Below are 22,617 nucleotides of genomic sequence, written 5' to 3'. Positions count from 1 at the left end.
AATTATAACTATAATTGTAAGAGTAAAATCTCTGCCCATTTCACTGACTTTACTGAATATAATTTTTTTTTCTAAGAGCCTCAAGACAAATTGAGAGTACATGTTTAAAACCAAGGTAAAAGCTGCTCATTACACCCCATAATAAAATCTTTCCTGAGGATTGCGGTAGAAAAAGCAGTCATTAAAGTCAAAAAAGCTTTATTCCCTTGGGTTGTTCATGTAATGTAACAGGCAACTGTTACATCCAGACATAGTCTGTTCAAAGATCATATTTTGGCCTGGTAGCGCTACAATAGATCACGTGTTAGGGTTTGATAGCTATCAATACCAAATTTCCGGAATACGCACAACTCTATCTATTAAAGGAACAGTTCATCCAATAATTAAAATCTAGTCATCATCTTCTCACCCCCATGGCGATGGAAGTCCACACAAAATTTTTCGAGCTTCACAGCAGAACAGTGTTACTGCATTCTCCTAAACAACTTAATGGGGGCTATCATAAAAAAAAAAAAAAACATAAAGTCACTCCATACAGCTCATCTGGCATGATCCAAATCTCAGGAAGTCCCAAGATCCAAAGTTAATTTTAAAAGATGTTATTTACATCCTTTCGTAAGCTGAAATCTTCACTGTTGTTGCTAGGCTTAAAGCGTTAGCTGGCACATAGTCTGATGGGTGCATGTGCTTGACCGCATGGCAAGAGTGCAAATAACACCAGATGACTTGGATTACAGTGGACAAGCTGTATGGAGCCATTTTATATCTTTTTTTATGTTTTAAAACAAGTCCCCAGCAAATTCAGTTGTTTAGGAGAATGCTGCTGTGAAGCTCCAGAAATGTTTTTTAGTCTATGAAACTTCACCTGACTTTCCATCAGCATGGGGGTGACTAGATAATGACTACATTTTCAGTTTGGATGCACTTACCCTTTAAGTGAACGCCCAGTTTCTTAATTTCAGAATGCACAACCTTCAGAGCAAAATCATATCCAGTAGGGAATAATCAACTGTGAAGTTAGTTCTAAATAATGCATGCAAGCTGGCTAAATACAACTACAGAGTATGCAAATCCTTCAGCTATGCATACTATTCACTACATCAGCTGTTTGAAAGGTATGCATGTTCTCTGGCAAATCAAAATGCATTCTTCGTGGACAATGTATAAACTACAGTATGCTCAGTAATAGTAGGTGACTGGTGCACATATGGTGAAATGCAGACATTAACTTCTTACAAAAGCTTACGTGTTTGTCCTTGTGTCTGAGTATGTTTTATTTTTATCGTTGAGCTCCTCACAGTGCATGTATGCTTGACAAGGGCAGAGAATGTGCTAAAATAGTCAGTTGGCAAGAAGCTTGGAGCACAGCGGGGTCTCTGTATGAAGACGGTACAGGGTAGAGTGGACAGAGCTGCTGCTGAATGACATTCCTCTTGAACAATTTTCAACTAACAGAGATTCCTCTTTTCTCTGGCTATAAAGCACCTTTATGATAAGAACAAGAGCAAGACCTTAGGAATCATGCGCTAAACAGGCAGAATGGGGGGTGCTAGTGAGCAGTGCATGGAGTAGAGGTGCTTCCAGAGGCTCCTCCGTGCCAATCTTAATATTCAATATTTGTATAGTCTCACATCTCATTTTACCTGCCTCGGGAACTTCCTTGACACAGTGGTGTACTGTTAGTTGAGTTTTTGCGACGACATGCCTAATAAGAAGCCCAAAGACACCTAGTTGCTCCGACCTGCTTTAGCTAATGCTAAGGCTAGCAACGCTAGCGGCAGCTCCCCCAGTCGAGCTAGTGATCAAGCTACAGATGGTGACGACATTGGTGATTTGCCGCTGATGTGGGAGAACATCTCCGACAAGATCCTCAAACACATTAATGACAGGTTTGATACGTTGGAGCTGACTCTCCAGGCAGTACAAAGCTCCCAAAAGGAACTGATGGAGAAGGTAGAGTCTATCAGGGAGCAGATGTTGGAGCAGGAAAGCTGTATAAGCTGCCTGGAAAAGTCACTCTCCAGCCTGAAGAATGAGAGTGGCCCATTTCAAGGTGGATGACCTCGAGGGCCGGTCACGCCATAAACCAACGGAATATAAAGGCAACAAGGTGCTTATTTTCCAAGGACTACACATCAGATGTGATGCAGCAATGATAGGAATTCTGCGAGGTCTTGGGCGATCTGCGGGAGCTCAAGGTGGAGCATAGTCTCCTCTTTCCAGCAAAGCTCCACATCAAACACAAGGGCCGCTTCAAGGTTTTCACCACACCGGGTGAGGCAATGTCATTTCTGAACACTGACTGAAAGAACATATCCTAAAAAGATATTTGCTAGAAAGTTGCTGATGGTGACCCCTTTTCAAAGTCTGAAAACCAACAGCATTTGTCAACAGTTTATGCACAGGCAGGGAGCACAGAATCAGAAAATACATATTCTCCCTTTCAGACCCTGATTAAGAAGATGTATGGGGCGTCAGGATTCTCCAAATCCACGATTCAATTCAATTGGATTTTCTATTGAAGAATTTTTTCTTGAGCGTCTTTGCTCGTTTCAGACTGACACATTTATTATTTTCATGCTCAGCACCCACGTTGCGTAAATAGCAAGTGTACCTGCGCCCACCTGTGCGCTGCTGGGCGTGTTGGTCTTAAAATGAGTCGTGGTCAGGTGCACTGCTATCTTGAGGCAGCAGAAAGCAACTGTGCAATAGACCAACAAAGCTGGTCTAAAGGCAAAGGCGCAGTGTGTTTTCTGGTATTTAGAGGGTGCATTACTCAGATAATAATTTGGGCCTACATAAGTGGGTTCACAGCACACGTGCACTCTGCTTTAGTGTTTAGTGTTTCAGAGAGGCTGCTTTCAATTATTTTAAACGTTTCCATGCATCCAGTAATGTCACTGTAACAAATACTGTGACATAGTTAAGTAGCACAACTAAAAGCTAAAGAGGAAACTCCAGAGGAAACAGAATTAAACTTAAATATATAATAATTTAATATAATATCAAATATTTTTAGACTCAAGATTTATCAGGAGGATGGCTGCGTCACTCAACTCAAACACTCAATTATTTTACTGTATGGATCTAGACTGTTTGTGTGACCTTTTGATGAGCAGAAGAACAAAGAGAAATAGTTAACATGAAATACTAACCGATCCTAATTGTCTACGTAGGTGCTTGCCATATGCTGTAGCCTGATGTGCACCTCTCCAGAAATGTAATGCTGCGCTCCATTACATGTCGGACGTCGGAATTTCTGTGTCGGTATTCTTGACTTTCAATCTAAAAGCATTCCAGTGCATTTGCCAGGAAAAACATGGACACTCGCTGCAAACAGGTGTTTGAATGGAAATTCTGCGCACTTCCCAAGCAACTACAGCAGCTGATTTAACTGTCAAGGGCACTTTAAAAAATACAGGATGACTAGACTCCTAACCCATACTGTCAAAGACTTCAATTGAGCACAGATCAACTGAATGAAAGTGAAAATGACAACTTCAAATTGAATTTACTGCATGTTTCACAAACAAACCTTATATAAAGTAAAAAGTGATAAAGAGGTCAAAAGTAATTGTTCAAATGTTTGTTCCATACTGCTGTGATCTCATGTTTGTTTATGTCAGCGAACAACTTAGAATTTTGACTTGGATGGCCGTTCAAGTGCACTTTTCTGTGTCAGAGTTCCAGGTGCAAAGGAACGCACCATAACTGTACGATGCACATTTTCCAGCCTCTTATCTGGTGCTTAGCGGCGGTGCTAATAGCGCGGATTGTGACCTGAAGTTTCCCCAACAAATACACTGAACTCTGCGGCTGTTGCAGTCCCTCCTTACTGGCCGGCTGCTGCTCCCTTTGGATTACACACCTCCTCCAGAGCTGGCTCTGCATGGAGCCGCGGCACTCCCTGCAGGCACTCTACCTGTCCACTCTCTCTAGTCCAGAGACATAGAAGTGAGCCTGTGTATTTAAAGGGGAAATTCAGCTGGCAATCCGCTCACCACCAACAGCAGCGCAGACACACCAGCACATATGTATAATGCTCACTGTGGCGTAGCTCACTTGCGTAGGTTACCGCGGTGGCTCTACCTAGAGCCTACACAACCATAAATCAGCCTTTATTATTTCACCAGAAGCCAATCTTGGTGAATGACATCAAAGTCCCAGATTCAACTGTAGTCCATTCCATTGTAGCGACATCTTAATTCTTTTCTAAGCTTAAGCACAAAATCAAGTTTTTTGTCAAAAATTATAAAACAGGAAAGATCACAATAATACCAAAACACACTGGAGTGGGGCTTCACAAAACACCCAGATGGAACTGTTGACAGGAGCACCGTTTTGTGCGTCTGCTGTTGCTATATCCTAACAACTTCCAGTGAAGAGCTCATATCCACTACCTACTGTTTCCAATTAGCCTTCCCAATACTGCAGACACTCTGCAGAAACTTGATTATGAAACTGCCTCTGCAATAAACCAGCATCACTGCAATTAATCAAAGAGCACAAGGCACTGTAAACGCAATCCACCTCCGTATGTGTGTGTGTGTGTGTGTGTGTGGTGGGGGGCAGGGGGTCCCGCAGGACAACAGCGCTACCCTCTTGTCTCACCGTTATCAGAAGCCATGAAGGTAACGTTGTAGAGGTTGTTCTTGACATAGGGAGACTCTCGATCAAGGACGGCGATTGTGGAAATCTGACCGTTAACTGGGTCAATCTCCAGCCAGTTGGCAGGGTCATACATCTTGGAGTACCTGGATTCAGTCAGAGTGAGAGAGCATGAGAAACCACCACAGAGAGGCTTCTTTATCTGCCTCCCTGGCTACAGGGCAGTAAATTCTGTTAGACAAGCAGTTACTGCTGAGCTGATATATGCTGCAGCAGCAACCACAACTCATTCATTTATTCTCACAGGAAATGATTTTACCTTTAACAGACACTATATCAATGAAGACATTTGTCGGTAGAAATTTGTTATATTTTTGTTATATTTAATGTTTTCTAGACTTGCAAAAACAACCCATAAAATAGAATGACGCTGTGACTTGCTGATGATATGTATTTATCTCACAGAATTTACTCATACTCCTATAAGTTGAGTAGGGGAATGCAGTCGAGAAATAATTTGGATAAACAGGAAAACAGCACAGCTTAAAACAAAGGCGAGCAGAGCTGCCATAAAGCCCCCATAAACTACCCATGAGTAGCGAATACTGTAAATTTGTTTTTTTTTAATAGGTGAGATAAAGAGAAAAAAGGCACAGAGAATAAGTGTAGGAGCAGCACCAACTACAGAAGACAAAGCAACTAAAAACAAAAATCACAAACCCAAATGTTCTCCCTGGCCCACTCTGTAGTCCACAAAACACTTGCTTTATGTGTGTGAGCATGTGTGTGTGTTCATGTTTTTGTGAACACAATGTACGTCCACCATTGGCTGTTGCTAGGCTACAAAGGCTTCAGAACTACATTTAGAAACAAATAGTGGGATGTAAAAGAAAGAAGGATGGGGACAAGAGACAGCAGTCCTGAAGGCTTTCAGAGCTCTGGTCTGGTTGTCACTGAGCGGTGAGCTCAGTGCTGCAGGATCTGGAGATATAAATGTTTCCTCCAGACAAGATGGTTTTAGAAAAAAAAATCTAGCTATCTTATTAGCTTTTATCTGAAAATGGGGCTGCAACAGAAAAACAGCATGTTGCCCTCGCTAATTGAGTAGGCAAATGAGTGGTTAACTTCTACACACAATATTCAAAGAGGAATTCCAGTATATTTGAACCTGGGCCCTATATTTACATGTTTTGGTGTGTAAATGATTCACACTTACCAAAAGTTTTGGAATCTGTCTCAGCTGGCAGCTGTGACCTGAACGTCAAAGTTACATCCACTAAAAATGCTTGATTTTGCCACTGAGGTTGTTATTCCAAGTGTCTGAAAACATGACAGAAACAATTTCTACAGAGACAGACCTTTTTGTTAGTCTTGTTCTGAAATCTAACAAGGTGAGATTTTCAATATCAGTTAAATATTCAGCCATGACTTAATTGCTACTGGCAATTCCTCCAGGTAGAGTCTAGAGTCCGCTCTGCAACCTCTCGCAAGAGCATGACTTCTTGAATGAAACTTGTGTTGCTGGTTACAAAAATGATCTTATTGTTTAACAAATAGGTCTATCTCTGTAGGAATGTTTACATAATATTGTCAGACACATAAAATCTGAGGGCTCCTTGCACAGTTGGTAGAGCGTACACCTCATGTACAGAGGCTTTGTCCCTGCAGGGGCCCAGGGTTCGAATCCAACTGGTGGCCCTTTGCTGTATGTCATCCCCTTTCTCTTATCGCGTTTCCTGTCAACTCTCTAAGCTGTCCTATCTAATAAAGCCATAAAAAGACCCAAAAAATATGTAATAATAATAGATAATAACCTCAGCTTGTCAGTGGCAAAAACAATCGATTTGGCAGACAGAGTTGCCCCAAAGGATTATGTTGTAGCCATTGCAGCTGTGTCAGCTGCCAGCTGAGGCGATCTGCTGGACCAATTCCGAAACTTTCGGTAAGTATGAATCATTTATACCAAAACATGTACAAATAGGGTACATGTTTACAAATACAGCAATATCCCTTTAATGTTTATGTTTTAAGATCATCATATATTGATATTAGCTCCTTAAATTCTTCATCAAAATTCTTTATCAAATAACTATGTAATATTGTATTTTTTTTTTTCTATTTTCATATAGTTTAATTGTGGTTATTCGTGATTCTTTGACACAATAAAGTACAGTATGTCATTTCTGCCAGTACGGGTCTCTCAGTCAAAACAAAACAAAACATTTTAAGTTGTGTGGGATCATGGGAGTTGCTGTTGAAAATCTATCTGATGTAACTCACGCATGACTGTTAACAAACAAGGAAATGTTTTAAAGTTTACTTCATGTTGTGGTTAGTCTCATTCACTGTCTTCCTTCCTCACTCTCTGACTCTCCTGAAAGTTTAGCGATAGGTGAGCACTATTAAATGAAAATCACAAATTTCTCTGGGTTTGAACATTGTTGGAAACAGTTAATGTAAATACACAATTCAACAAAATATATAATAAAGGTACAGCTGTTTTTAGACATTGCAGAAAATGCAGAAATGTAACATATTTTATCTTTAAATATATACTAATAAGCAAATTTCCTTTCAATTAAACCTTGGCTGCGACTTCAGAATTAACTCTAATAAATGCAGGGCTAAGTTAAAGGGTGCTAAGGCATACAAATATCCATAGGTTCCTCTTATCAAAATATGGGGAAGGACACATTCATCCTTTTTCAATTTTAGCATTACACTTTTTACTTTTGACCTCCAGCTGAAACTCTTCCAGTGGTTGTCTTACCGCACAGTTTGTCTCATGAAGCGGTCAGGGTCCTGGGCAGTGAAGGTGGTGAGTAGAGACCTGGCAGTTAGACCTTCCTCCAGTTTGATGGACTTGGGGTTGGGGCTGAACTCTGGACTCTCGTTGATGTCCAGGATTCGTACAGAGACGGTGGCTGTGGACTGACGAGGTAGGTGGATGCCACGAGCCAGTGCGACCTCATTCTCTGCCTCCACCGTCAGCATGAAGGAACGGGTCAGCTCAAAATCTATAGGCTGGACAGAGAAAGGAGGGATAAATGGGCAATGGACTGTACTTAAATAGCTTCTTTCTAGTATCAGCTACCATTCAAAGCACTTTACAGCAGAAGTCAGCATTCACACACTGGTGGCAGATGCTACCATGCAAGGCACCACCTGCTCAACAGGATTGATAACCATTTATACACAATCACACCGATGGAAGAGCCACCAGGAGCAATTCAGTATCTTGTCAAAGGACACTTCATCATGTAGAGCAGGGGTCGTGGATCGAACCACCAACCTTTTTGATTGGTGGACGACAGTTGTACCTCCTGAGCCATAGCCACCCAAAGATGATGACATAATAGTGACTCTGGATGTGCATGAAATTCATGTTGCTACATTCAACATGGGCAATTAAGAGCACAACAGATACCAGTGTTTTTGGAAGAGTTTCTGGAGCATCTCAGGCGCTGTTTTCACCAAGCAGTATGGTACAATTCAGTTTGGTTCGTTACAGATTTCCTCAGTTCTTGGTAGATTTTCCCAAACATATTTGACATCAATATACAAATAGCTAGAATGTAAATAAACAATTTCAATATTCAATAATATGTTTATTACATTGTGACTCTTTATTCTGTTGCCATAAGAATAGCCATAAGAATGGTAGCAAAACTGGAGTTTCCATTAACATTATAAGTACTGATGTATTTGTGTGTATTGGTTTCTTATTCTTTTTATAACATATTTTTTTCATTTAGTTATCAACATTATTGTTATTATTATTATTATTATTATTATTATTATTATTATTATTATTATTATCATTATTGTGGTATAGTTACTTTGTGTACTATGTCCTGTTGCAATAAGAAAAGAAATTAATGAATCATTCTGCTGTTTTAACTTAGTCACAAATACATATTAATAACATAAAATGTAATAAATGCTTACTGGGAAAGAGAACAAGCAGATTTCTTAAAATATAGAAATGCTCAATTTCACTAATCATCATTCAGAGTCATATTGTATCAAACCTAAGTTTTGATACTATTTGTGATTGGAATGTTTTATTGCACAATATCATTTAATTTTTTTACTATTCCCACACTGGATTCAAGTTATTATACATGCACAGGCAAAGGTTTAACGGAAAACAAGACATGCCGCTAACTGTGATGCTACAATGTAATCTAAAATCTCTGATATCAGTCTCACTGTTTACTGTTAAGCCTCCTCTAACATCTCACTGCAGTAAGCCGCGGCTAACGTAAACTCAATACTTCCTACTTCAAAGTCAACACAATGGCAATAAGAAATGCTGTACTTGTGAACCCATACAGCTCCACATTTAGAGTTTATGATGGTTCGACTTTCTTAACATACCACCGTGGCTAACCCTGTGACCATGTTGACCAAAGAAAAAGCAAAGGAAACAATACAGGATCTGATTTTACTGATATGAGTACAGACAGCAACAGCGACTTAAGGATCACAACTATATGTACAACAAGTCTGATGATTGAAAGCACTATAATATATTATGTACAAAAATATATAAATGACATACATGAAATTTTACAGATTACAACATACATGTATAAAGGAAAATGCATACTAGATTATAGAGTAGTATTATAGTATTATAAAACGATTCATATCCCAAGTTAGCTTCACTTTACACTTTCAGCTGTGTGTGTATGTGTGTGTGTGTGTGTGTGTGTGTGTGTTTTGAATCAAATCCCACCTTGACCACAGTGAGTAGGCCCTCATTGGTGGTGGGGTCAGTGGGGATGGAGAAGCGCCCTGTAGGGTCTCCAGCAGTGATGCGGTACACAGCGCTCCAGGCTTGGGTATGAGGCTGATCTTTATCCGTCACAGTCAGGTTAGCAACGATCACATTCACCCTGTTCTCATGAACCTCCCCAAAGAACTGATAAAGGTGGACAAAAAACACAGACCTGTTAACGCTTTGCATAACTTTTAACATCAATATGTCACAGCAATACACAAATAGCTCTGTAAAATAACAGCAAACAAATGAGACCAAAGTGGGGATGATTGCTTTTTTCTCTCATCAGTGCTAAATGTTCCCCAGAAAAACTCCTTGTCCAACCTGTTCGGCTGTACTAAGGAAGATGAAAATATTGGACATTTCATTGTTTTCTTTTTTACTCCACCATCTGCCACAACTAATAAAACCTCGGGAGAGCTTCAGTGCCATTGAGAAGAACAGCGCCTTGCCCCTGATGCAGTGGTACGGCCGATAGAAGTAGTCTGTGTGTGGACCTACTGTGTCTGTGGTGAACTCAGGGGGATTGTCGTTGACATCAGTAATCCTGATGATAGTGGTGGCTGTGTTGGACAGGCCATAGGTTGGGTTTCCCTCCATGTCCGTAGCCTGGATAATCAGGGTGTACTGGGTGACTTTCTGGAAACAAAGAACAATGACAGTCAACAACTGGAATGATAAATCTTCTTCACAGTTTTTCACTGAATCTGTGAGTATCCCACCATCTATTATACCATCATCATCATCATTATAAATGTAAAACATATATTAAACAAGCCATAGTTAAAAGATTGCTGCAGAGATCATAGTTAGATATAAATCCAATTAAAAGCATGTGACAAAAGTGGAATGTCTTTCTGTCAAAGCACCATTATAGCTGATGACTCAATCAGTGCTGCTTAACAATAATGTTCAGGGAGCTAATAACTGCTAGATTTAAAAAGGGTTCCACACACCTCTGGCGCAAATGTTATTACCTTCATGATAACTTGGAAAGGAAAACAATATAATTTCCATTCCAAGAAAATGAACAATCTAGATAACACTGTACCTTTAAAAAGTAGACTTTACCACTGACAATTGGGTTGTGCGTGTGTTTTTCTCATGATGGTTTGTAAAAACAACCAGCCAGTGGCAGAGCTGGTGTGCCAGTTGCCCTGCCACCACAACAGACAGGCCGGATGGCAGATGTGGGCTGCCCTGCCACTATACTGTCATCCGGCCCATCCGGTCTACCTAACCAGAGACTGGGAGAAGGGCCTGAGAGATCAGTTTGTTTACCCGCAAAACTACGGCTCATAAACCACCGTAACAGAGCAGTTTATGAGCCAGACCTACTGTGTGAGTAAACAAAGCCAGAATAAATAACTTCTGGGGCACACAAATCGGACAAATTATATATCAATATCAAATTCAGCCCATGGCTGGTTTTTTGATCTGAGCATAAAATCGAAAGTACGAAAAAGGGTTATTATTATTATTATTTTTTATCACGTTCATAAACAATTAATGATATAAAAAATATTATTTCATTTTCGGATTTGTGATTCTCAACTGAATTACTAATTATCCGATGATACCCAGACCATATGCTCCTGCCTAATGACAGTCAGATGTAATTGTCGCATGACTGTGTGCATGCGACTGCGACGTGCGAACCAAGATGGCTCGAGATGAATGCATTAACTGCTACAACCCTAGTTGGATCCATATTTGATGAATATACAGATACGACTGACATGTTTCTAACTGAATGATAAAAATGTCAAAAAATGTAGGTGTGTTAACTGTTAAGCCCTTAACATACACAACAAACTTGAAAAACGTAGAAGGCAGGCTTGACTGATTTTGAGTTATAAACAAATCCTGAAAAACATAATTATTGTACACTGGCATGCAAATAGCGATGCAACAGAAAACATAATATTGTGTAGGACCAACTGATGTGAGAATATGACTATAAAAAAGCCACAAGCTGTTTTAAGAGGAAGGAAACAAAGCCTTACAAAATGTCCACCCACACACCCACAAACACATACACACACCTCCCGATCAAGTCCTGCTGCCACAGTAATGATGTCACCAGTCTTGTTGTTAATGGTGAAAATGTTGGAGGAGGGGCTCTGGGGATTCTGGGAGAGGATCTTATATCGCAGCATCCCATTGGCAGTTTTTGGATCATCCTTGTCCACTGCTGTTACTGTCATCACAAAGGATCCTGCAGGGAAACACACAGCAACTCAACACAGATATGTCAGTGAAGAAGGATTATGTAAATCCACAATTGTGTGTATCTGTGTGTTGGTACCAGGCTTGGATCCCTCTGGTACAGAGCCGTTGAAGATGGTGTGTGTGAACTCCGGTCTGTTGTCGTTCTGGTCAATGACATTAATGACAATGTCAATGGGGTTCTCCACCTGATTCCCATTCAGGTCCACAGCATGGGCTCGCAACTGTAGACACAGACACAGACACAGACACACACAGACACAGACACAGACACACACACACACACACACACACACACACACACACACACACACACACACACAGGTAAGGCAAGGCCACTTATGATGTAAATGTAGAGTACCAATTTAGTATCCTTGATCACATGTTCAACTTTAGGCGCAAACTGTTTTGTTAAAAACAACTAACAACCACTGATCAATGGGACACGCATGCTTGGAAATAAGCAAGCAATCTAGACTGTAACAAAAGGCAATATACACCAATCAACATTAACACTACTGACACTTCAGGCCAAAGATCAATGATACACTTTGTGGAATTTCTGCTGTATGTCTTGAACACTAGGATGTACAGAGAAGCGGGGCTGTCAACTGATGACCACCTGGTGGAGGATCAGATGGTGGAGGAGGCTGCCAAACAGACCTGATAAAATCAAACATGTATTGAGGGTGAACTGGAAACGTCTGGTGGCGGCCCCTGTCCATGAGGTATTGAACAACCACCTCTGGAGGAATCCCTTGGGCAACCCAGGCGAGGTTGCGAACAATGAATCCAAGTAGGCCATGTTCAAAACCTTCTTTGTGGTAGCAGCTGCTAAGAGTTATCGTCAGAAGATCATCAGTGCCTGTCATGGCAGCATACTAAGGACCCTCTGGTGGACTCCAGCTAAACTAAGAACAAATTATTTCCAGTTTTTGTTTAACTTTAATGCACATAGAATCACTTTGAAAATCAAGAATCTATTTTGCTAACCACCTGGGCCTATGTGATCTATGTATTTAGCATAACATGGTCAAAGTTGCTGAATATAACTATTGATTGGCATCGGACCCTCAATAAGCCATTCCTTTAAAGCATATGAAGTGTCCTTATGAGGCCCTCAAAGATCCAATGCCTCCCTTATGAATAAACATGTCAGCCAATCCCAGCTCCAAGCTCTGACAACTACATCCAATCACATGAATATTCATCAGACAGCTTCAATGCAAATCACCCTGCTGCGACTCCAGATTTTCACTCCCCTGTGTGAGCTGGGTAGGTGCATTCCTACAGATCAAAAGGTTAGACTGCTCTCAGAGGTTTATGTGACTGTATTAAATATAGTGAGCAAACACCAAGAGTTGTAAAGAATTTCTTCTTCATCTCTGTACATCAGTGAGAATATATCCAGCAGAGTGACAGCAAAGATGAAAATAAAAACAGGGGGATGACATTCAGCCATGGTGGCAAGGCAGACTTGAAGAAGATTCAACCATTTTCAGTAAATAGAATGTGAGTGTTAGGGTTTAATTTTTATGTGATTTGAATCCATTTTTAAATTCCTTATCAAGCCCATTTCGGTTAAAGTTTCAACATTTCGGCAGATTTCAGAACACACACAACCATATCTTTTAAAGGATACGCTCACCCAAAAATGAAAATTCTGTCATTTTCTACTCAACCCCCATGTCGATGGAGAGAGAATTTTCATAGTCTACAAAACATTTCAGGAGCTGTGAAACTCAAACAGTGTTACAGCATTCTCCTAAACAACTGAAGTAGCTGGCGACTTGTTTTAAAATGTAAGAAAACAATTGCCTAGTTTGACATATCTGAGTTTTGAGCCTCTGTTTTCAAGCAGGTACAAAAAGGCGACCTTGATCTGATTGTCTGCTTAGCATGGCCAATGTTAGATATTATGGAATATTGCAGCATTTGCCATCATATGCCATAATTTACACAATACTGAATATCGAACAGCTGTTACAGCATCTTCAGGCTTTTATTTGAAAAAGAAAATGTGCACAAAGCAGCGAAGGGGATGAGGTGGGGGACCAGTGACAGACTGCTATAGCTGCAGCTAATATAGTAGTCTATTCGGTTATGTTTGCAATTTGTTCATAGCACTTAAGTTCTAATTAAAAAGTTCTGTTGCTATTATTTTGCTCTGTAAAACTCTAGAACCCAGAGTGCCCATTCTGTTTTTAACTATTGTGATGATCTCTCCACCCAGGCACTAGGGGTGGAATGGAGGGTCGTCAGCTGCATGAGCAACACCTGGGCCAGTGTGCTCTGCCTACAAAGATCTTCCTCATTCTACGGGCGCTCTCTCTGGGACTGATCCCTGCTCACTGCAGGCCTGATGGCAGCACGTTTTCCTTTTTTCTTTTGATCTGTACATACATTGTCACACACCCATACATGCTTTCACTACTGATACTGATCTTTACACATTTTCCTTGGTTGTTTTATGCTTGTGGGACCAATAAATACCGCTTCATTGTAGCCAACTTGTGTTTGTCTCCCTACTTTGGCACAGCCTTTGAGCCAGGTTGTGACAAATGGGGGCTCGTCCAGTTGTTGTTTGACCCGGTTGTAAAGCACAGTTGTTCTGCTGGTTGAAAATGGGCAGAGACTGTGATTTCTTGGTGTAATGTTGGCGTGACGTCGGGTCAGGTGTAGTAAGTTGTGCATCTTGTTTTTGTGAATGGGTGGCAACTAATCATTTGGGAGACAAGTGACGAGAGTGGTGAGAAGTCTGTTGTGCTGTTTTTGGTTAAATGCAAGCAATTGTAGCCTACTGAGTAACATGTTTTGTTTTGAGGGATGTGTTGTTGTCGAGCTAGTTCTGTTGGTGAGGTTGTGGCACTGAGTTCTGGTGGTTCTCTGCAAGCCATAGTTTTGCTGCTGTTCTGTCCCTGGTTAGGCTTAAGAGCGAATTCCCTTTGGGGTTCGTTTGGGGGGGGGGCTTTGATAGTGTGGTGACGAAAGTGGCTAAAGCAGTTGTCTTGGGAGCACGTCCGGGGCTGCAGGTGGAGTCGCCACATTTTGGTTGCTTCGCCAGGTTTGCGGGCTACAGTGCATAAATACCCACCACAAGTAGCGCCTGAAGACTAGGGGGGAGTTAAGTAGTTTCTGGTTAGGCAGTTAGAGGGACGGGGCTGTGGCCTGGTTTTTTTTTTTGGCTGTGTAGGGGCCGTTTGAGCTCTGTTGCTTGGGTGTTATCAGTTTTTTTTGTGTGTTCGGACAGGTAAAGTTAGTCCTTTTGTTCCCTCAGTTATGACTACTCTGGAGGAGTTTTTGAGAGCTCCGTCGGAGGAGTTATTGGAGCGTTGTTCGCGGGAGCAATTAGTAAAAATCGCCGAACATTTTAGGATGGATGTCGGTGATAGGCGGTTAAAGGAGAATGTGAAGAACATTCGAAAGGAGAATTTGTTGGAAGCGGGTGTTCTCCAGCCTAAATTGTATGCTGGTGGTTCTGGATTAGACACGGTTGATGTGTCTGTCTCTGAAGTTGGGGTGAGTACTGGGTTGACTTTTGAGCAGCGCAAAGAATTGCTATTGTTGCAAATGGAAATTAAAAAACTTGAACTTGAAGAGCGCAAATTAAGTTTGGTTAATGTGGGTAACGTAGGGCAGGTCTCTGTTTCTTCTGGGCCCTCACGTGCTTTTGATGTTGCCAGTAATCTGCGTTTGGTTCCTCAATTTTGTGAGCGAGATCCAGACACATTTTTCTTACTTTTTGAGCGAGTGGCCGAGAGTAGAGATTGGTCTGATGTTGAGCGCACGTTACTGTTACAGTGTGTTTTGACAGGCAAGGCGCAGGAGGCCTATTCTGCGCTTAGTGCAGTTGAAAGCAAGGTTTATGTGTCCGTCAAAGCTGCTGTGTTAAAGGCTTATGAGTTGGTGCCTGAGGCATATCGCCAGAGATTTAGGTCTTGGGAGAAGTCAGGTAAGCAGACACATATGGAGTTTTCCAGGGAGTTAATCACTCAGTTTAATCGTTGGTGTACTTCACTGGGGGTTCATACTTATGAGGCTTTGTGTGACTTGATCATTCTGGAGCAATTTAAGAACTCTGTTCCCAGTCACATTGCTACTTATATAAATGAACGGAAAGTGAAGACGGCTATTGAGGCCGCTACTCTGGCTGATGAGTATGTATTGACGCATCGTGGTGACCACGAGTGCAGGACTCGGGATGATGCTCGGTACAGGGGGGATGGTAGCAACTTTCGCCCAGCAGGTAAATGGTGGGAGGGAGGAGCTAGTCCTAGCTGGGGTAGGTCAGAACGGGCTACATGGGGTCAGATGCAGTTTGACCCGACTGAATTATGTCACTACTGCAAGGGCAGGGGACATTGGAAAGCTGAATGCCCGGTTAAGTCCAGTGCTAAAAGTGGGTTTGGTAGTGCGCATGTCAAGCCTGTCGCACTTGCTTCTTCGGTTGGAAAGATCAGTTCTCCCGGTGTCATTTCCCCATATGAAAAGATGGAGCCTGGAGCGGATTGCAGCCTGGAGCAGTCGGATTTCTCAGCTTTTGTGTCGGACGGCCATGTGTCTCTGTTAGGGAGTGGTATCAAGGTACCGGTGAAAATTTTGAGAGATACTTTGATTCATTCATTGTGAGCTCTGCACTGTCTTTTTCTCAGGGAACTGATACTGGGGATTACATTCTGATGCGGGGAATGGGTTTAACTGTGTTGCCTGTTCCATTGCATAAATTGGAGCTTGACTGTGGGTTGGTTCAGGGTGAGGTGGTTATGGGTGTGGGTCCCGCACTACCAATCTGAGGCATTCATGTCATCCTAGGGAATGATCTGGCTGGTAGCCGTTTGTGGGCTGACGTTCCGCCAGCTCCGATAGTAACCCCTTCTCCCTTTGTTACGGTACCTGATGAGAGTGCGCAGTGTTTTCCTGGTGTTTTCACAGCTTGCGCAGTTACACGGGCTATGTGCCGTGGGGAGGCAGAACCTGAAGTTGAGCAGAGTAGCATAGAGGACGGGGGCTTTCTTTGTGTCTATACCTGACTCTCTCTTGTCTATTTCCCGCAGCGACCTGTCGGCAGAGCAATGGGCTGATCCTACGCTTAGTGGGCTGTTTGACAGAGTGCTTTCGAATGTTGATGGGCAGAGTGCTGCAAAAGGTTATCTGCTGCAAGACAAATTGCTGGTGAGAAAATGGTTGCCACACGGGGAAACTTTTGTGGGGAAGAGGTTCTGAGAGCGTCGCACAAGAGGTTCTGAGAGCGTCGCACAACCAGTCAGGACATTTGGGGGTCCGTAAGACGTACGACTATATCCTCAGGTATTTTTTTTGGCCTCGTGTGAAGAGGGATGTGTTTGGGTATATTAAAACATGTCATACTTGTCAGATGACGGGAAAACCTAATCAGAACATTAAGCCGGCTCCTCTGTCTCCCATTCCAGCGATTGTGCAGCCATTTGAGCATCTGATAATTGATTGTGTTGGTCCCTTGCCACGTTCAAAATTTGGAAGTAATTATTTGCTTACAGTAATGTGTCAAAGCACCAGATATCCGGCTGTTTATCCATTGCGTACCATTACTGCTAAATCTGTGGTCACAGCACTGACACAGTTTATTTCAATCTTTGGAATTCCAAAAGTGGTTCAAAGTGATCAGGGTTCCAACTTTTCATCTCACTTGTTTGCCCAAGTGTTGAAGCAGCTCCGAGTGAAACATAATCAGGCTTCCGCATATCATGCTCAGAGCCAAGGCGCATTGGAAAGGTTTCATCAAACCCTGAAGTCTCTGTTGCGGGGATATCGTGTTGAGTTAAATCAGGATTGGGAGGAGGGGCTGCCATGGTTGTTGCTAGCTGCCAGAGAGGTTGTGCAGGAGAGCACTGGGTTTAGTCCAAATGAGCTTGTGTTTGGGCATACAGTGCGTGGGCCATTAGCTCTGCTGCATGATCCGGTCGCACAACCCGAACCACCTCAGAATCTGATTGATTATGTTAATGGTTTCCGGCATTGGTTGTACGTGGCTGGGGAAAGGGCTATAGAAAGTTTAGCCTCAGCGCAGACAAAAATGAAGCATCTTTATGACCGTAAAGCTGAAGTTCACCAGTTCAGTCCAGGCGACCAGGTTCTGGCTTTGTTACCACTTGACCAGATAATCAAAACTCCAGCTCCTTCCTTTGTTCTCTCTCTTCTCCACCACTCTTCCCACAGGGCTGCCTGCCCCCAAGTTCTCTTCTCCGGGATTCTTCTGGGACCAATAGCTGCTGAGAGCTGCCAGCTGCATTTCCAGCAGGACCAAAGAACTTCTCCTCACAGCAGTGACACAAGGTCCTGCTAGTATTCCAGCTCAGTTAGCACCAGCAGCTGCGACACAAAGCTTACCAGCTAACTCCACAATCCAGGACACATGAAGCAAGTTAGTGCCGAGCTGCTGTCCCTGCAAAGGAAAGGAGTGACCAGTTTCCTCCATCCGCTGTCTTTCATCAGACCTTGCACAGCAAGAACAGCATTGTTCAACATTGGGATTAAGCGGGATTTATGGTTCTGTGTCAGGTCGCGTCAAGTGACGCAGATGTTCGGCGTAGGGGTCTGCGTCGACGGCGTAGCTACGGCGTAGGTACACCGTCGACGCAGACCCCTACGCCGAACATCTGCGTCACTTGACGCGCGCCTCCCAAAAATCCTAACTACGCGTCGAAACGGCGCAGACAGCAGGGACATGCGACGCGGACCTCGAGGGCTGTGATTGGTCCGCGTTACATCATTTCCGGGTCGCAGCGTTCAAAGGACGTACAGACCACCTCCTCACACGTCTTCTCCTTCGTTTGGTATTTAACATTTGCACTAGAAGCATTTGTTCTTCAATATCGATCAGCTCCAGCTCCAAAAGTATCCTCTCTCGCTCAGTCGCCATTGTTCAATGTACTGTTTACCAGAGACCAGGCGTGTTCACTCCCCGCTTCTGGCGTAACAGGAAAGTAAACACTCCAGGTACGAATTCATGCGGTTTCGTTACCCAGCGCCCCCTAGCGTTGTGGCGGTGAATTACCACGCGATGCATAGACACCGCCGCACTACTATAAATGAAAAATCACGGCGATCATGTTCGCCGACGCCTAGGCGCACAATCGACGCAGAACCATAAATCCCGCTTTACTTTCTCCTGCTTGGCTCATCAGCCAAGGAACCACCAGCACCTTTTCTTCAAAGACTGGTCATGTTGAACTAACACACAGCATAGCATAGCACAGCTAAGCACAGGACTTTTAACTCTGGTTGATGTAATGCCAGAGATGGGGACTCGAGTTTGCGACTCGGACTCGAGTCACACTTAAGTCGCACACACAGAGACTTCAGACTTGACTTGGACTCGTGCTCAAAAGACTTCAGACTCGACTCGGACTCGTGTTTTGGGACTTGTGAACAATCATTATGTTTTCTTTTTTGGCATATTAGTATTGAGGAAACTCTGAAACGTCTGACGAGCTTAATGTGATTCCTTCCTTTTTTTCATGGTAACCATGGTAACCATATTACGCATCGGGTGCGCGCCTCATGGCCTCACACACTAGTACCTCGGATGACGACTATGGCGACCAGTGGCACACCTGCAGCTGCTGCTGTACCATTAGTGATTACATTTGGTTTTAAAACTTCAAACAGGTCGGCACCAACAAAAGGAGCGCTGACTGCAAAGTCTGCGGTACCCGAATCAAGGATGCTGGATCCACCACATCAAATTTTATCAGGCACCTGAAAACTCACCCGGATAGGTCAGCGCATATGGACGGTAAGCTCAGCATCAGCTATGTAACGTTCACTTAGCTTGCTACTAGCTTTGTAACTGAATATTTGAATAGATGAGTGAATGTTAGTTTGCTTGTCGCACATGTTTGCATTGAGTGGCGTTGACATGACGTAAAAAAAAAAGAGGTCGGGTAACGCTAATCATCTACGTTCCGCTGCCATCATCTACTGGCTAACGTCAACTGTAGAAAAATACATAGTTATACTGTCGGCTTATAGGCAGGTTACAGGTTAATTGTTGACCACGTAACGTTAATGTTACAGGTTTACCAGGTTACCATTACACTGAGTTTGAGTGAGAGGATAGAGGAATGTGTCATTAGAGACCCAGTGTAATTAAACAATACGGTTGCAGAGTGCAAACTTTTAACTTTTTTGTCCACTGGCAAAATGGCTAGACTAGTGAACGTTGAAATTTTACCAGCCACTCAATAGATTACCATTGTTATTTTGGCTGGTGAGTGCAGCATACAGTACCAGCCACTTGCATGATTTACCAGCATCTGAACGGTCTTAATTTTGTGTCCAGCAGATGTAGCTAACTATAACTGAGATTGGATGATTAGTTATTGTTGCATGACTAATAATGTTAGATTTACAAGATTACAAGATTACTTTATTTGTCACATACAGAAGTCACAGAGTAACATGCAGTGAAATGTCTCCTGGTTATCCTAAACTGGCCTTATAAATAGAATAAATAAGATAAATATGAAAATCAAACTAATATGATGTAAATAATAATAATAAGTATAATAATAATAATAAGTTGTTTGCATTTAGCTAAAGTGTGATGTTTTGCACTAATTGGAATGATGTTAATTACAATGTCTTTGACTGGATGAGGTGTAACATTTTCTATATTTGTTCTTATTGTGGTCCCACTGAGCCTGCACAATAGGGGGCAAGATATACTGTAACTGTATGTTCATGTTGGAAGAATACAGTTTCCTTTAAAGGAAAGCATTGTGTGTTTTCTTCATATTGCATTGCAATAGCCTGTTTAAAATGATCATATAACAAACAACTAATCAGTACTGATACTGTATGCTAATAGATAAAGGAGTGATAATTATACAGTAAATGTTTTGAATTTCTTAGATATAGCTGTGCAGTATTCTTAGTAGACCAGATAGCAGCAGATGACAGAAGGCTCATTACAACCAGAAGAGACATAAGACTTTTATTTTTTAGAGACTTGAGACTTGACTTGGACTCGTGACCAAAGACTTGAGACTTGACTTGGACTTGCAAAAAAAGACTTGTGAACATCTCTGTGTAATGCACATGCGTTCAATCTTAGTGTTTGTTTACTGTTTGGGTGTTATTGTGATCTCAGGTCAGGTTATTGGTAGTTTGCTTTGCTACATGGCTATTTTGACGTTAGTTGAATTATGCTTCACACAGACTCAGGGTCTTTGCATGCAACTAGCCCCCTTCTCTAACCTGGGACTATGTCACACACACATACACATACACTCCTTCAGCCTGGACCATATCACACCTACGTGTGATATCAGTGAGCTAATGATGTGAGCACCACCATTGTTTCTTTGTTCTCTCTATCAAAGAAACAAGTGGTGATCCACCATCTTGGACCTGAGTCCATTACTAGCTGTTATGGTAATTTTGGTTGTAGTTATTAAGTTAATTATTAATCAAAGTTACAAACTGACAGTTGAGTACCTTTTTATGAGACTGGTTTGGTACTTTTTCTTTTCCCTTCTTCAAGGTGATCTAATGTAAATTGGATCTTATTATTTGTCATAATTAATAATTATCCCTGATAATCATTAATTATTATTGATAGCCAAATTTAACCCAAAATTCCCTATCAATGTTGCATGAAGCACTACATAAATAGTAGTGTCATAGTAAGAATAAATGAAAAAAGAAAACCATGATGTTGTCTGTATGTAAAAACTTACAATGACCTGGACTGAAACATTACAAGTTTGCTTTGCTGTTGACCTCAGCTGTCACAGTGTGGAGAGTCTTACATGGAAGTTGGAGATGTGCTCTCTGTCCAGAGGCTTGGTGACAGATAGCTGGCCTGAGATTGGGTTGATGATGAAGATGCCATTTGGAGGCTGGTCAGCCCCAGGGCCTGTCACACTGTAACGCAGCATCCGGTTCTTATCCCGGTCTGAGCGGATCTGAATCACAGACAGATAGATGTGGAGAGAAGGACAGGAAATGGCAGAAAAGTATTTTCAATTAATTTACTGTACACGGGATAAGATGGAGCTGTAACAACAATTACTGTGGTGAGCAATAAACTGTAATAGGATAAAAAGCACATCCTATAGGGCCTGGACAAAATGAACAACTTTCTTTTTACTCAATCTGCTGCATCTACTGCTGTCAGTGTATTTTGGGAGATCTTTCTCCCCAGTATGCATGTATGTTTTTTTTAAAGGTAAATACAATATACAAGTGAAGCCTAACTTTTCGAGCTTGACTAGAAGGCCTGGATGAAAAGAGAGGTCTGGTGCAAGCAGCATACAACACCGCCAGAGCAAGACTGAAAGCTGGCATCAAGGAAGCAAAGTAGAGACATCAGCAGAGACTGGAGAGGGACCTCAATACCAACAGCGATTCAAAATGTCACAAGCTACAAAAGCAGGAGCGCCCCCACCATGTGTAAGGCCACTTTGCTGGATGAGCTGAACACATTTTATGCTTGCTTTGATATCCTCAACAATGACTCAGCTGTAAAGTCTACTCCGCCTCCAGAGGACCAGCCACTGTCAGTAACCACAGCGGATGCGAGTAGCAATTCACATTAAATCAACCGGTGCCAAATTTCAGTACCTGAGTGTGAATCTTTACAGTAACGTTATATATATAGAGAGAGACAGAGTGACATGTCTACCCAAAACCCAGAACAGAATTCTTTACCAACATGCTGTTTAGTTTATTAAAATGGTATGTTTTTAGTGTGTATGAAACCTCAGAATGAAACCAATAGTATGTGAACTGCATACTGTCTATGAGGAATATTACAGTATGCATTCTTTTGATTCCTTTTCCTTTTGATTTTATACAACAAGAGCTCAGCCTGTTAGCTCGATGCTAACACATAATGGCAATTCTCGTTAACGGGCTAAGTGAAGTTAGCATTGCTACCGGAATAAAAGTGTACGATACATTTTAATTCAAATACTTCACATAAAACGTCATGTGTGCTCATTTTTACAGGC

At 42.1% G+C, this 22,617-nt stretch overlaps 1 protein-coding gene across 1 annotated transcript in view; it reads right to left on the bottom strand.

Annotated features, from left to right (window-relative positions):
• Window positions 1-22,617, bottom strand: part of LOC141004533 (cadherin-2-like) — a 124,303-nt gene that overhangs the window by 31,913 nt on the left and 69,773 nt on the right. The window contains exons 5-11 of the mRNA XM_073476073.1: window positions 21,415-21,570; window positions 11,703-11,847; window positions 11,440-11,612; window positions 9,896-10,033; window positions 9,350-9,535; window positions 7,379-7,632; window positions 4,612-4,754 (exon numbers count right to left, since the gene is read on the bottom strand). Coding sequence (XP_073332174.1) covers window positions 4,612-4,754; window positions 7,379-7,632; window positions 9,350-9,535; window positions 9,896-10,033; window positions 11,440-11,612; window positions 11,703-11,847; window positions 21,415-21,570 — 1,195 coding nt within the window. The remainder of the gene's footprint in view (window positions 1-4,611; window positions 4,755-7,378; window positions 7,633-9,349; window positions 9,536-9,895; window positions 10,034-11,439; window positions 11,613-11,702; window positions 11,848-21,414; window positions 21,571-22,617) is intronic.

Source organism: Pagrus major, chromosome 11 (assembly GCF_040436345.1).
Source record: "Pagrus major chromosome 11, Pma_NU_1.0".
Taxonomy (NCBI): Eukaryota; Metazoa; Chordata; class Actinopteri; order Spariformes; family Sparidae; genus Pagrus; species Pagrus major.
The sequence above is the reverse complement of the archived record's forward strand: the minus strand, read 5'-3'. Positions and strand labels throughout refer to the sequence as shown.